Genomic DNA, 15,814 nt, shown 5'->3' on the forward strand with positions numbered 1-15,814 from the left:
CGGATCTCTTGAGCATTTTTGGGAACATCCCATTCGAGAATTGCCCTTACCTTTTTTGGGTCGAGGCTAATCCGGTTTGCATTGATAACATATCCCAGGTAATGAATTTCTTCTACTCCAAATTCACTCTTTTTTGCATTGATGTAGAGCACATTGTCTTGCAAAATTTGCAAGACCTTTTCAACATCCTGCTTAATGTTGTTTGGTAAAAAATGATGAGTATATCATCTAAAAAGATGAATACACACCTTTTCTGGGTCAAGGCTAATCTTGTCTGCATTGATAACATATCTCAAATAATGAATTTCTTCTACTCCAAATTCACTCTTTTTTGCATTGATGTAGAGCGCATTGTCTTGCAAAAGTTGCAAGACCTTTTCAACATCTTGCTTATGCTGTTTTGCAGTAGTAGAAAAGATGAGTATATCATCTAAAAAGATGACCACGTTCAGTCCTAAAGGCTGTTTTTGGAATGTAAAATTTATTTAGCTTGTTTGTTAGAAATTCTTTTGTTGTGGTTCAATAAAGATTTTTTTTGTGTGTATGTGGGCGTGTGTGATTTAGTTATGTATTTGTCTATTTTTGCAAGTTATTATTACTATTATTACTATTATTATTATTATTTTTTCTCGTGTGTCTCTATTTAGTTTTTTTTAAAAATAAATTTTGTTTGTTTTTGGTGATTCTCTTTTTTCTTTTAAAATTATTCGTAAGTTCAGATTCATCTGGCCTTATGACGGTATATATCAGGCATAAGGATCCGAACATGATGATAGCCGCTCTTGAGGTCTATCTTCGAAAAGAACTTTGCACCATTGAGTCACTTAAGGATATACTCAATCCTGGGCATTGGGGACCTGCTTTTCACTGTGAGCTTATTAAGAGTCTTGTAGTCCACGCATAATTTTGCAGACTTGTCTTTCTTTTGCACAAACGAGATAGGTGCAACAAAGGGCAAGGATGAGGGCCGGATAAATCCACCTCGGAGTAACTCGGAAAGCTGTTGCTCCAGTTCGCACTCCAATGCCTTAAAAAGGTGATACGGGAACTTAGTGGGTTGTTCTGTCCCGGGGACCAACTCAATGTGATGATCCTTAGGATGACTGGGTGGGAGTTGTGGCAAGAGATCATCCTTTAGCATGATGTCGTGAAACTGTGCTAGGAGACCATCCAGCTTTTGCTTCAAAGGGGTTGCTGACTGAACATGAGACTACTGGCTATGGACAAATTAAAGCGCACTCGGCTTCTTTTCTGATAGCTCGTTGGGCGTGGATGTGTGAGATGAGTGGAATACTTGGAATGCAACTATCCCCGAGAATCAAGACAAGCTCAGGCACACCATCAATAATAGTGAAAGTGTTCTGCCTCCAATTAGGAATGGGTGCATAATCCCTAAAGCATTGAATGTCGAGAATCATATCACACCCCAAAAGAGGTGAGACAATGAAGTCTTGCTGAAATGTGGCCTTTTGAACCATGAATTCAAACTGTTGAGCCTTATGAGATATGTGAGTGGGTGCGAACCCGCCGTCTATGTCTAGATGGGGTACAAATGTACAACTCATCTTCTTAGCCAACTGAGGAGAAATGGCATCCTTAGAGCTACCCATATCAAAGAGGACAATGAATTGTTGTCCCTTTGCTGTGCCATAAGCACAAATGAGGGCTTTCTTTTGCTCTTCCACCTCACCCTCATGTTTATCGTCAAATACCACTGTGGGTATTATGTTTAAGGCGGGTAAGCTGGATGGTGTTGGTGGCCCCAATGCGGGAGGTGTAGATGCAGTTGTGGCGGTGGCTATTGTGGAGGCAGAGGTCTTGGAGGGTTGTACAGCTTGCCACCTGGTACAATCTTTCTTACCATGCCCCATGGTGTGGTAGAAGAAACATATGTTCTCCCCCTTATACCATAATATCCACAAGTGATGCCCTCCTTGCCTTTTCCTTAGGTGTTTTCTTAGGCTTGAAGTCGTTATCCTCCTAGCCTCCTAATGTGCTCTAGGAATCTTTCTTATTGTCTCTGCTATTTTGAGCTCCCCATCCCATCCCCCCCCCCCCAAGATGATGAGTGTTGGGTGGTGGATGAGTGCTGTTGGGGTTTGGGGCTAGCGTGGATCTGCTTGGGATTACCTCCGTTCATTATCATTTCCTGATTCTGAGCGAGAGTGAGAGCCTTGTTATAGGATTGTCACTCGAAATTACGTTTCTTGGGTTGCTTGGTCTGCTCGTCTTTGGTCTTCTTTATCCTTGTGTTTGGCATCCTTGGCCCTTCGTTCATCTTCATGTCAAGCTTCTTTGGCCTTGAAAGAAAGAGAAAACACAGGTTGTAGGTCCAAGTACAAATTGTAGAAGGCTGTAGACAGACATTTATTGCTGAAAATGAGCACGAAGGAAGCTCGTAGGTACTTACAAGCATAAGAGACTGTTGCAATAGCCAATGACCTCCAGCAGATATGCAAAAGTGAGATAAGAAATGAGGAGAAGGGTGAGAACCCTTATATATCTCATATATGTGCAAGTCGGCCAGCACAGTAGTCGTGAGCCATAAATATGCCATAAATAGCCTAAAAGACTCATAAAAATGCTAGAAAAAACCTAAATGATGTCTACTAGTTATGCTAATGCAGGCCCTCATAGAAATGACTAGTACAAGCATGCTAGGGTTCATGTAGACCATCTAGAGACGATAAATATATTTTCCAACACCGCCTCTTCAGTGCTAGAGGGGCGGTCCAATACCAGTATGCTGAAGTAACACCTCCAAAGTAGCTCTTGGAAGTGGTTTGGTGAAGAGATTAGCCACATTGTCCTTGGTAGAACAGTAGGCCAGGCGAAGGAGTCCCAACTCGTTCCAGTCGCGTAAAAAATGATAATGCACCTCAATATACTTGGATCCAGTCGCGTAAAAAATGATAATGCACCTCAATATGCTTGGATCGTTTCTGTATCACAGGATTCTTAGCTAGAGCAATAGCACTCTAAGAATCCGAGAAGATGTTAATCAGGGAAGTATTGGCAGAGCACAAATGCTCTAGAATTTGATGAATCCAAAGTGCCTTAGTGGAGGAGAGAAGGTAGGATTTGTACTCAGCCTTGGTGGAAGGAGGAGCAACCGTCCTCTATTTCTGAGACTTCCAAGAAACCAATCCTATACCAAGCATGAAGCAATATCCAGATGTAGACCTTTGAGTATCAATGCAGCCTGCCCAATCAGAATCTGTGAAACCAACCAAATTGGCACCACTGGAATAGGTGATGTCATAATCTGAAGTACCTTGAAGATAACGAAGAACTCTTAAGGCTGCCTGCCAATGAGACCTTCGAGCGGCTGATGAGAATTGACTGAGAACGCTCATAGCATAGGAGATATCTGGACGGGTCTTGGCAAGGTAAAGCAATCAGCCAACTGCTAGTACTCTATGGATCCACCAAGTGTGTATCATCCTCCTTGGATAACTTGGCATTGGCATCCATGGGACAAGAGAGCAGTGTATAGTCTGACAACCCATAAAGTGAGAGCAGCTTCTGTACTTACTTCTTATGAGAAATGAAGATACAATCATCTCTTTGCCAAACCTCCAGCCCAAGAAAATAATGAAGAAGGCCAAGATCATTCATTTCAAATGTATTTGAAAGCTTGGATTGAACCCGTGTGACCAACTCAGTATTTAAGCCAGAAAGGATGAGGTCATCAACATACAAAACAATGACACAAATATCCCCATCAGAAAGAAGCACATAGAGGTTGCTATCTGCATATGATCTCTCAATCCAAGAGATAGCAAGAAGGCATCAATCTTCTGATACCAGGCACGGGGTGCCTGTTTGAGACCATAGAGAGCCTTCTTCCAGAAGATACACATGTGTGTCCTGTCCTTGAATCACAAAACCAGGAGGTTGCTCAACATAAACTTCCTCCTCTAAATCTCCATTTAGAAAGGCGGATTTTACATCCATTTGGAACACGGGCCATCTGAAGTGTGCAACCAGAGCCAAAACAATGGTATACCTGGCTGTAGGAGCAAATGTCTCATCATAGTCTTCACTTGCCTATTGGGCACTGATGACGTTAGTGGGGATGTCGTAGTATCTAGTCCATACTATGCATGATGGAGTTGATGGTTTATTGTCTTGTGGATGACTACCATGAGGTTATAAATTGCACTTTCTTATTAGGTGAATTTGGGCATGTTCTTGGATTCATCTAGGTATATCACTTGCCTTCTGAGCATATCCTCGAGCAACAAGGCGGGCGTTGTACTTGTCCAAAGTACCATCTCTGCATAAAACTTGACTTTGAAAATCCATTTCACGACGATGTAAAGGCCGTGGCACCAAAGACCAAGTGTGATTTCTCTTAGTAGAGGACATCTCTGCTTCCATGACTTGCCGCCACTGCGGCTATGGAGGAGTCTCCTCTGGACTCTCAGGCTCATTGATCTCCTAGAGAGAACTCATGAGAGCATAATTCACTGTGTGATGAGATGTGGAAGCCTGAGATGAACGGCGAGGTCCAGGAATGGTAGTAGAGATCTGGTTATAGAGTTGTGCATCAATGAGACCAGAATCTATAAAGAGTTGCTGAACCCACCGAGGTAGGCCAGCCTTCCTCTCAAAGCGTGAAGAAGAAGATCCAGCAGTAGACTCATCCGATGCTGCTGGGAGAGGTGATGAAGTAAGCACTGGTAGGGGTAATCTCGGAGACTCGTAGAGGGATTGGGAGATGCAAAAGCTGGTGCAACATGAACTGGTGGATGGAAAGTAGCAGCTGGCACCGGAGTTGCAGCAGGAGGAGGAGGAGGAGGAGCTGTACATGGAAGAAGTATAAAATCACTAACATCTGCCGGGGGAATGGATCATCCTGAAAATCTGGAGATGGATCAGGTGGAGAGGAGTCGATGCCAAACAAGCTCTCATCAAACCGAGCATCACAGGAAATGATGATGTCATCAACCTCTGGATCCCAAAAGCGGTACCCTTTGGTTCTCAGACTGTAGCTTGGGTTGGTGATAGTGGTGCTTCTGCAATCAAGCCCATATCCTGGAGGACTACCAGACTCTCTTCTTTAGTTCGCATCGGTGACAACTCCTCACTTCTAGTAATGTTTCTTTGGGTTCCTCTACCACCTTACATGATGTTTTATATGTACCACGGATTTCCAAAAACCTATTTTCAGTGTACAAAGCTTCTCAGAAGGGACTTGGTGTGTACTTTGATAATGAGGTCGTTGAAGTGATCGACAAGAAGACTCTCTCGGTTGTTGCCAATGGAGTCCATGATGGGGGTCTCTACAAGATCACCAACTTTACTTCCCAGCTCACTTGCACTAACTTCCATATTCATCAGCTCACTCACACTGACTCCCATATTCATCAGCTTTTCTTGCCCTTGATGGCTTTGGTTTCTAAGGCAGATACTTCTCTGTGGCATTCATGCTTCGGTCATGTACCCATTATTGCCTTACAGAAGTTCCATTCTCGGTAGGTTGTCAACGGACTACCTCAGCTCACGTCTCTTTCACACGTTTGCTCATCTTGCATGATGGGCAAGCATCATCGAGATGCATTTCGAGAGCCCTAAGACTGAAGTGTATACATGGAGATCTTGCTGGACCCATGGACATTGAGGGGCTCGATATTTTCTTCTTCTTGTGGATGATTTCACTCACAAGTCCTAGGTATGTTTTTTGGCTCGCAAGTCAGATGCTTTTGCCAGTTTCAGTACTATCCCACCGCTTTAGGTGTGTCACTGACCTCTTCTGGAGAAGTCATCTCTATGATCACGAGGAGTGAATCCTGTGAAGAAGTGGATGAATATGTGACTGCCATGTATGCTACTTTGGCAAATCCCTCCTCTGGAACTTTGTCCTTGCCCTTGTCTTTGGTGTTGTCCTTGTTAGATGCTTTGGAAGCATCCTGGGCTTGTTACTTGGCTTTGGCTGCTTGAGAGCTATTGCGACGAGCAAAGCATTGAGCTTCAGTATGACCTGTCCTGCCACAGTAATCACATTCATTGCTTTGTCCTTGGACTCCTTTGAATCCTGTTTACCCTTCCCTTTGCCTTTGTTTTTGTTGTTGTTGTTGGAGTTTCCTTTTCTACCTTTGTTTTTACCCTTGTCCTGGGCAACGAAAGCAGACTCTGACTTGTCTTTTCTGCGAAGCATGCACTTGTTGTGGAGATAACTCATGACTTCCTCAAAAGGGGGGAGAGGATCACAGAAGTAAATACGATCCCTAAAAGAATCAAAGGAAGCCTCTGCTCCAAGAAGAAAAACGCAGCACTTTCCTGTTTGTAAGTCAGCTTTGTCTCTCATACCATGAAAGAAAGAGAAAACACAGGTTGTAGGCCCAAGTACAAACTATAGAAGGCTGTAGACAGACGTTTATTGCTGAAAATGAGCACGAGGGAAGCCCGTAGATGCTTACAAGCATAAGAGACTGTTGCAAAAGCCAATGACCTCCAACAGATATGCAAAAGTGAGATAAGGAATGAAGAGAAGGGTGAGAACCCTTATATATCTCGTATATGAGCAAGTCTGCCAGCTGCAGTACGCCGATAGCAGTCATGAACCATAAATATGCCATAAATAGCCTAAAAGACTCGTAAAAACCTAAATGATGTCTACTAGTTATGCTAATGTAGGGCCTCATAGAAATGACTAGTACAAGCATGCTAGGGTTCATGTAGACCATTTGGAGATGATAAATATATTTTCCAACAGACCCATCGTTCTTCCGCCTTTTTGGCGTCTTCTTTTTGCCGTTGTTGCTCCATGATGAGGAACAATTTTTCCAATTCTGAGAGCTCATTTGGCTTGTTAGCTGCTTCCTTGGCTTTTTCAGCCGCCGCCTCAGTTTTTTTTTCTTTGGCCGCTTCTTCTTCTTTGTCCTCTATCTGTTGCCTCAGCAATTTGTTTTGTTTCAAGAGTAACTTGATGAAGTCTTCATTGCTTGGCGGAAGCGTTTCTGTAGTGATTGAGTCTTCTGTGTAGATTTCTCATTCCATATCTTCTTTGTAGCTTTTTGACGATCTCTCTCCTTACATTGTGGAGGCCACAACTTGCAGCTCTGATACCAATGTTGCATGTGCGGAAGCCTTCTTCTTTGATCCCCTGTGCCTGATTATGGAACACTTGTAGATGCTTAAAGAACTGATTAGATAGAGAAGAGTGAGAGAGAGATGGCTGTTGGTATTCAGTATATTACTATGTTACAAAAAGATGTATGACTTTACAACTTCATGAGGCCTTTGGCCTGCTCAAAAGGTGGCTGATGCACTTCTACTACCTACATGATGACCTAAGCCCCAAAAGATGGAATATATGATTTCTACAAATGATGCCTAACCCTTATGTAGGCTTGAATATGCTGGTCGACCAGATGGTACTGCTGTTGGCCTGTATTTGCTGTCCACGACCTGAGGAAAATCATCTTTGACTGCCGACTTTCACACGTGTGGGATCTGATGCTGCTGACTGATGAGTACATGCTGCCTGACCCCTGATGAAGCCCATATGGTGCCTGTGCTAACCCTAAATGCTGCCTAAACCAGGGAATATGATATACACATACATATATGTATTATATACATATAGATCGTTTTCAATATTACATTATGAAAATTTGAATTTTATACAATATAATATATGGACTATTTAAAACTATTTGATTATTTCCAGATTTATTGTGTAAATCTCTAAAAACCAAGGACTCAGAGAATGCTGATTCCATAAAAAAAAAAATGCATATCTCCTAGTAAAAAGTAAAACAACACCATGGAGAATTTTCTTTGCTAAAAGAAAACCCTTTTGCAGATTGGAACATTCTCTCACAGGGAAAAAAGAGCCAAAACACATGTAAGTAGAGGCTTTTGTTTCCGTTCAAGTTTTCTTCCATTATTTAAATTTTAAGAAACTGCCTTTTTGTGAGATATATGGCTGTAGTTCTCTCTAGTAGACAGTTTAAGCAACAGTTTACTACATTAACCTGAAGTTCATGCTGTTGTACAGTGGCCGTTTTGATGTTTTTGAAGACGACCCAAATCAAGACAGTGCAGATTCACCTTTCACTTCAAAGAGCTTACAACAGGAAATCCAAGAGGAGAAAGAGAAAGTTCCAAGAGTTAATAGAAATGAACAAATAGAGATGGAGGAGAACATTATGGACAATGGAAAGGAGCAAAGGCTGGAGCTCAAATCAGCTGATGCTAGGGTACATGAACAAGATCATTCTCATCGAGCTTTCACTGGAGCCTTAGTGGCTGATTTTACTGACGATGTGAGGGAGGGAGACAGGTAGGATGCCTCTGAAGGGTGTCCAATATAACGATAGCCTATAGGTTTACCTTTGTTCATTATATGGTTGGCTTGTTTTGTACAAAGTTGCTCTCAGAAATCTTGATGTGCTTTAAACAAAAAGAATAGTTTACAAGTTGAAAAGTTTGAAGTTTTTTGCTACTGACCCGCTGGTGGGGTGGGGTGGGGTGGGGGAGGGGGACAAGTTGCCTCTGGACTTTAAAATAAGTGAGGTTTGGGTATGCTAACTACTGAATTGCACCTTGTGGCCTGTTTGGTAGATGAAGTGTCTCTATGTGACACAGTCCCTCCTGCCATCCTTCCAGCTTCTAGTCATTCATGCTTTTTTCCCTGCAAATTTTTTACTTCATTGCTAGTTTGCACTGGTGGCAATAGATTCTTGTTTAAGTCCTCCAAAAATAACTTTGAAGACAGTCGTTTCTTGTACCCCCCCCCCCCCCCCCCCCTCCCTTCACTCCTACCCCCCACAAAAAAAAATAAAAAATCCACGTATGCACTCAGTGTCCAGCTAAAGGGATCCTGCCATGGTATGCTACGTTAGAACGCTGGTAGCACATATATCTGCCATAAAATTTTGAGAGGGGGTGAAGCAATGTTGATTCCATTACCCTCTATAATGTCTTAACTGCTGTACAATATCGTTAAAAGCTTCATTTAGAAAACAAATTGAGATTTTTTTCAAAAGAAATGGGTTTAAAAAGAATTATAAGTGAACCTAAAAAGAAAACCTTTTGAAAAGGGAATCATGAGGGAAGGCACACCTTCAACTTGCTCTTTGCTTGATATGGAATGCGCCTTTGACTAGAATAGCATGATTGTTGCTTCTGGAGGTCGGAATTGGACCATGTGGATATATATTACTTAATTTGAACCATGTCTTCTTGAGTCTTGACATATGAAAATGGCATTCCTACATGATTTTTTGAAAATGTTTCTTGTGACTATGATCTTGTTATATACTGAAGTTGCATGTTTTTTTATTTCTTAAAACAGTGAGACTTGTACAAGTGAAAAAGTGTTCGAGGACAATGCACACATACCTCGCCCATTAAAAGACGAGTCTTTTACTGGTTCTTCACTGTTTTCTGGTGGAGCCCCAGATAATCACTTGTCAAATGGAGTTTCAGGCCTATCAAGGCCTTCTAGTGGTGAGCTTTGAAGTGTACAGAAGGCAAGTGATGAGGCCATTGAATCATAATTTGCATTAAAAAGTCACAATTCATTTGTTTTGTTTTGTTTTGCCAAAAAAAGGTAAAAAGGATGAGGAGAAGTTGAAGGGTCCACTTGTTCAGAAGAAGGGTCGATTTTCTGTCACGTCTCACGACATGGAATTCCAAGAGGCAAGTAACTTGATATTATGCCAGCGTTTATTATATAACAATTTATGGAGGATTGGTATTTTCAAAGCTAGCACACTTGTCTTGTTGTCTGTCCCGTATGCTTGACGCGAGAGAGAGAGAGAGGGGGAGGGAGGGAGGGAGGGAGGGTAGCTACCCAAAGAACAGGACTCTACAATGTACCAGCCATGGGATATCCTCATCCAATAGTAGTACCATCCTCCTCTTGGACAGAGGGCAGGGTTGTGATGAAATCCACCTCCTGTGGTCCATGTCTCCAGGGTATGTCTTGGATCTGCAACTGATGGGTGGACAGGTCCAGATCTCTGGGGGTGGGGGTAGGAATGTCTGGGTCTCAGAAGGGATCAGGGTCTCTCTCTAGTAACTTCAGGGGTTCATGGGGCCAAAGGATCATGCGCTCTGGTATAGCGATGGTGTGTGTGATCCCTTTGTCCATGTGAGGCATGACTGGCCTCCTTTGGCACAGGCGGAGGCAGTCTAAAGAAGTCTGTAATGAAGGTATGAGAAGCATCCGGCTAGCTGCCACCTCTTGGGTGCTGTCTGAGCAGGGCGTCCCGATGATGGCAGAGCTCAAGTAGGTACATGCCCAAGCATCGCTGATCTGCATATTGCATAACCCATGAGAGAGGGCTGAATCCATCTTGGAAGAAATAGTGAAATCTCATGATAGGGTGGGCATCTACACAAAAAGTATACCTTTGTTGCCACTTGTAGATGACTGTTGCTAGGGCTTAGGACTAGACTGTACCTGCTTGGGCTTACCTCTATTCAGCATCAGTTCTGGATTCTGAGCGAGGGTCAGTGCCCATGCATAAGTCCGAGGCTCAAAATTCCTGACCGGGTACCTTATGTTTGTCTAAACCTCTAATGAGCTGTTTTAGCTTATCTTCTTCCGATATACCCAACTGGCCACGGTAATGACCTTGTTGGAATAGGTCAAAATAGGGGGACCACCTTGAGTGAGTCAGATTAGTCATATATTGTGGTGGAAGAAAACGGGCCTTGAGGTCAGCCAGAAAAGTAGCCCAATCAAATTGAAATTGGCGTGTCAAGGGGTCTGTGTAAAGTTGAGACCAATGTGGCCATCTAGTAATAGCTTCCCTAGTGAGTTGAGGTGCTGCCACATGGACTTTGTCTTGTGGATATGTGATTTTAGCTAAAGGAAAATGTGCTTCAAACTGATGAATAAATTGAGTAACAGGAGCATGATCACACTTACCATCGTACTTACTAAAGTTTGGTGAAGTTCGGATGATGTTGGTGGTTGGGATAGTGCAGGATGAAGGATATGGAGCCATCTTGGGGAGGGATGCCAGAATCTGTGCCATCATCAACAGCTGATGCTGGATTTGCATAGCCTCTAGTTCCGTCTCTGTTGGTACTCCTGGTCGGCTTGTGCTAGTCTTCCTCATAATTGCGTGTGGCTTCCTTGTCCCTTTGTTCCTCCGCACGTCTTTTGTTCTTCTTTCTTTTTTTCTTCTTTAGCTTCTTCACGTCTTACGTCGTGTTTTCTTCTTTGTTCCTCCGGACCGAAGAACATTTTTGCCAGATCTGAGAGGCCTTCTTGGGGCTTCTCTTTTTCTCCGGCAAGCTTTATCTTCGATGAATTTATCTGCTCCATCATATTATTCTTAGGAGCTCTTCTGTGCTTGGCAGAAGTGTACTTTCTTTTGGTGTGTCGCTTTGGAGGCTTTGTGCTTCCATAACTTCCTGCTGGCTTTCTTCTTGATGCAATGTCTCTCTCAACATGATGGAGGGCCTGGGTGGTTTTTTCGGACCGCAGTTTTAGCATCCACCAGATGCTCACTTCTTAGTTGAGTTGGGTCACCAACCTGATGCTGTGATACCAATGTTACATGCAGTGAGGTTGATCGTGGTAACCCACAACAAGCCTTCTCTAAACCTTTACTTTGGTGAGATCTTTAGCATCCATTTATTGAGCAGAGAGAGAGAAAGAGAGAGAGAAAGAGAGAGAGAGATATTAAGCGTCTACTGAAGACCCAATGGGCCTATGAGACCAAAGTGATACAATGATGTCCATGGCATATCTCATCAGGGAATGGAAAATAAAATAGAAAGAAAACATAAACATAGCTATCTCACTGGGGTGATACAAAACTGTCCATGGAAACTCATCATTGAATACTAAGAACATCGAAACATGAGAGCAGCATCAACTCCAAGTAGATGATATACCACTCTCCAAAATATCAAGCATGGGGCTAATGAGTATGGTTGAGAGGTCTCCCATAGCTATGTCATGTACAAAGGTAGCTCGATGGTGGTGGAGCATGTCTTGGATCTGGAGCTGATGAGGTGATCGTGGCCGACGGCCGGGGGCCCGGGGGCGTTGGGCACGTTGGAGTGCGGAGGCTCGGTCCGAGGTAACTCCTCTCTAGCGAGGTAGGTCCGGAGCAGCTCGTGGAGGGTCCACAAGATCCACTATATCAGTGTCCTCCACCTCCTGCGTTTGGAAGAAACTGGTGATGGTTGGCTGGTGAGGGAGGGGGCGGGGTGGCTGGGGCCAAACTCTCTCAAGGTGTCCCTATGTCTATGGAGCTCAAGCAGGAAGAGGCCTAGGCAACACTGGTCTTGGAAGTCAATGATCCTGGAGAGTGGACCAAATCCCTCACCAAATAGACAGTGAAACTTCCCGTGGATCTCATAGTATACTGGGCAGCGGCATATGTAATGCTCCTCTGTCTCAACCTCTGTGTGGCATAATCGGCATATCCTCTCCTCTCTGGGTCTCAGTATGAGCCTCTTGGCTCTGGAGATGCGCTCAGCTCTACCTATCTCCACTCTGAGGCGGTGGGATGAAACCCGGATCTGGCCAATTGCAATCCGCATGGCATGGGACATGTGAACACTCAAGTAGCCCGGATGCTGGATAAATCCATCCTTAGTGAGTGTGAGGAAGTGATCTCTGTAGAAGTGCATCTTCGTGGGGAGCTCTGGAGGTGTAGTCCATGTGCAATGGGTGTAGAGGCTGAGAAGATCTAACCGGATAACCTGGTTGATATTCTCGTGAGAGAGCCGGAGAAAAGGGGAGTCCAAATTGTACTAAAGGGAGGGTAGGCGGTCTATGCGGAGCCCATATACTGCGAACCAAGTGGAAACTAGTGCATACCATACTCCGGAGTGGCCCTCAAGTGCTAGCTATCTTGAGGACCCCAGGGCAAGCCTCGGGTACCTGTGGGGATCCATGTGATTGATTCGATGGAGGTATGTGACTGTCTCGAAGAGTGCATCCACTACCATCTGGGCTGTAGCAAACTTTGCCTGGATAGTCTGGTGTGGGGCTGATGGTTTGTTGCGGATCATACGGGAGAACATCATGACCTGGGGCCTCTCAACTCGCTGCCAATCTTCATCGGATAAATCTGGCCCCCAGAAGGCTGCTCCATACATCAAGGCTAGTGCGACGAGGCTGTCAAAAAGCCAGCCTTTCGTCTTGGGCTCCTGGAAATGTGCCTGGAAGCACTGTCGCTCAAGTAAGCTCAACCGTGTTACTCTGGCATGTGTTGTGGGAAGCATGGTGAAGCAGGGGCCACTGAAAGTGACACCAAGGTAGACATAGGATGAGAGAATCTCCAAAGGATCCCCTCTATATGTGAAGCTCAATCTGGATGTGAAGGGGTGAGAGGTATTGAAGACCATTACCTTGGTTTTACCAAGGTTAACAGAGAGGTCCCGTTGAGTGCAAAAGTCCTGTAAGGCATCCAACTGTCTCTGAAGCCCCTCGGCTGAGTCTGAGAGGAGGACGATGTCATCTGCATAAAGTAGTATGGGGATCAATATGCCTGCCAGTGTGGGACCAGCCCCGCCTTATCCGTCAATGAAGCTCGAGATCTCATCAATGTAGAGGTTGAAAAGAGTGGGTGATAGAGGGTAGCGCTGTTTCACCCCAATAGTGCTGGAAATCTCCTTTGATGTACCTTTTGGGGCTTTCACTCGTTCGGTGACGGACTCATAGAGGGCGATGATGCTCCAAACCATGTCAGATGGGACTCCGATCTCCTGTAGACGGTGTAGGAGGCGGGCTCGGGGTACAGTATCAAAGGCTTTGCGGCACAGAGGGTGAAGATGTGAGGGTGAAGATGTGGTCAAGGGTAGAGTAGCTCCTCCGAAAGACAACCTGTCCTGAGGCTCTGCATCCCTGGCTATATGCAAATGAACTAAGCTCAGCCTCTAGCACTGATCCATAGAGTTTGGCCAATGTGTGGCCAATCATGTTCGTCTTCTAATTATTAGGATCAATTGATTCTCCGGCTTTGAGGATGGGGGTGATGGTGTTGGTGGACCAAGAGGTGGAAATCCTTCAAAAAGGTCTCTATTGAACATGTAGGGTTAGTAGGGGCGCAAGGGTATCATCGGCATGTGAGATGTACTCGTCGGCAGTGGTCCCTCATGATCCTGGGCTCGCCCATTGCGTAGTTTGCGAGTGGCCTTGAGGACCATGCCCTTTGTGAAGAAGGTGGAGGTGGTGGGACGGGTATTTGGTGGTGTGGGTAGGGGTGGCTAATGGGGGATATGATAGAGAGAACGTGCATAGGAGTGGGGGTAGGGGTGGCTGATGGGGGATATGATAGAGAGAACGTGCATAGGAGTGCGCTGGTGCCATGTGTCTTGGCAGGTGATAGGTGTGGGACGGCAATGTTCTCGGAGTTTCCTATAGGCCTCTTTGTAGTTCGGCCCTAAGAAAAGTCGGTATAACTCATCCTCGTTCTGAGCGTAGAACTCCCGTTTCTTGCGTTGGGGGTGAGCCATTGAGAAATCAATTGCGCTTTGCGCTTTGTGATTTGCCCAATCCGTACCTCATGCTTAAGACGGGAATGTGTGCCCCGGCATTCGTCATCATACCAACAGTTATAGGGCATGGAATTGCAAGGTGGTTTGGCACTAGACCACTGCGTGCAAATGAAAGAAGCGGTGGCGGATGTGTGGAGTATGGTGGTGAGCTGTGATGTGAGGGTGGGTAGAGGGACAATAGGTTTCACATCCCAGAGTTGGCGGGTAGATGTGGTTGGAGTAAACAAGGTCAAGCTTGTGATCAAAAAGGACCTGAGTGTAATGTGAGATGGGGGGTGGTGGCAGAGGGACGGGTGGTGTGTAGGTAAGAGTGAAAGAGAGGTAGGCATGGTCAGCTTCAAAGGGGGGTGGCGGGATGGAGAAGTCGGGGAGAAGGTGTGCCAAAGCCGGAGATTCCATAAGGTAGTCCACGGTGCTAGTACCTCCTGAGTGAGGGAAGGAGGTGAGGGCGTCTGAGGAGGGCCATCTAGACATCCCGTTATAGATAACGAGACCATGTGCAGCTCCCAGCTCTAACAAGTATCTCCCATACACCGTGACCTCCTCACGGTCCTGTGATGATCTCTGCAGCCATCTGTCCTGTTACTTCTTTGGAGAACTGCTCTACAATGCTTTAGAATAAGATCTAAGACTGCCCAGTGCAAGGACAAGGAAGACCGTATACGCCAGCTGAGAGTCCACCAATCCAAGGGCACTGTAGAAGACTCTTTTGGGCCATTTATACAAGTCCAAGATAGCTGTAGGACTGCACATATGCTGAAGAGAACTTCCGGGTTTTGCTTGGAGAGGTAGAAATCTGAATGCTGAATTTGATGACTGAAAACTGCTTGATGTCTTGACTTCTGGTGACTGGTTTATGCTGAATATCAGCGTTTGCTTATATATGGACGAAGGCTGCTGGTCGGCCAGGTCTTTTTTGGACAAAAAATGCTGAATAAGCTTTTTATGCCAGCATTTAATGCTGCGCTTACTTCTGCTGCAGCTCAGCCTGCCAACTGCCCATTGGCTGCTGGCAGCCCATTATGCTGGCCGACAGGAGCAATAAAGCTCCCATTTGCTGTCGGCCAGTTCTTTATGCCCCTTAGGGCTGCCGACTGAGCCTTACAGCCATGTTAGGCTGTTGAATGGGCTTCCCAAAGGTGCCCATGAGGCATGGGCCCTCTGCAATCATGCCCATAAATTGCCTACATGCTATGCAAACCTAGTGCTAAGGCTGACTGCTACATGCACTTATCTGATGAATTCTCCAAGTGGGTTAAGAGGATTGACTCCAGACTGACCTCTATGGCTCGGAGATTGACGTACGTGACTGAGGGCTCACAATGGGGTC

At 45.0% G+C, this 15,814-nt stretch overlaps 1 protein-coding gene across 6 annotated transcripts in view; it reads left to right on the forward strand.

Annotated features, from left to right (window-relative positions):
• Positions 1–15,814, forward strand: part of LOC147629391 (uncharacterized) — a 204,725-nt gene that overhangs the window by 79,638 nt on the left and 109,273 nt on the right. For all 6 annotated transcript variants that reach the window (XM_086812629.1, XM_086812631.1, XM_086812630.1 and 3 more), the window contains exons 11-14: positions 7,814–7,855; positions 8,009–8,293; positions 9,308–9,462; positions 9,566–9,654. In XM_086812629.1, the coding sequence (XP_086668755.1) occupies positions 7,814–7,855; positions 8,009–8,293; positions 9,308–9,462; positions 9,566–9,654 (571 nt within the window). The remainder of the gene's footprint in view (positions 1–7,813; positions 7,856–8,008; positions 8,294–9,307; positions 9,463–9,565; positions 9,655–15,814) is intronic.

Source organism: Cibotium barometz, chromosome 18 (assembly GCF_041138505.1).
Source record: "Cibotium barometz isolate CiBa-2024 chromosome 18, ASM4113850v1, whole genome shotgun sequence".
In the NCBI taxonomy this organism is placed as follows: Eukaryota; Viridiplantae; Streptophyta; class Polypodiopsida; order Cyatheales; family Cibotiaceae; genus Cibotium; species Cibotium barometz.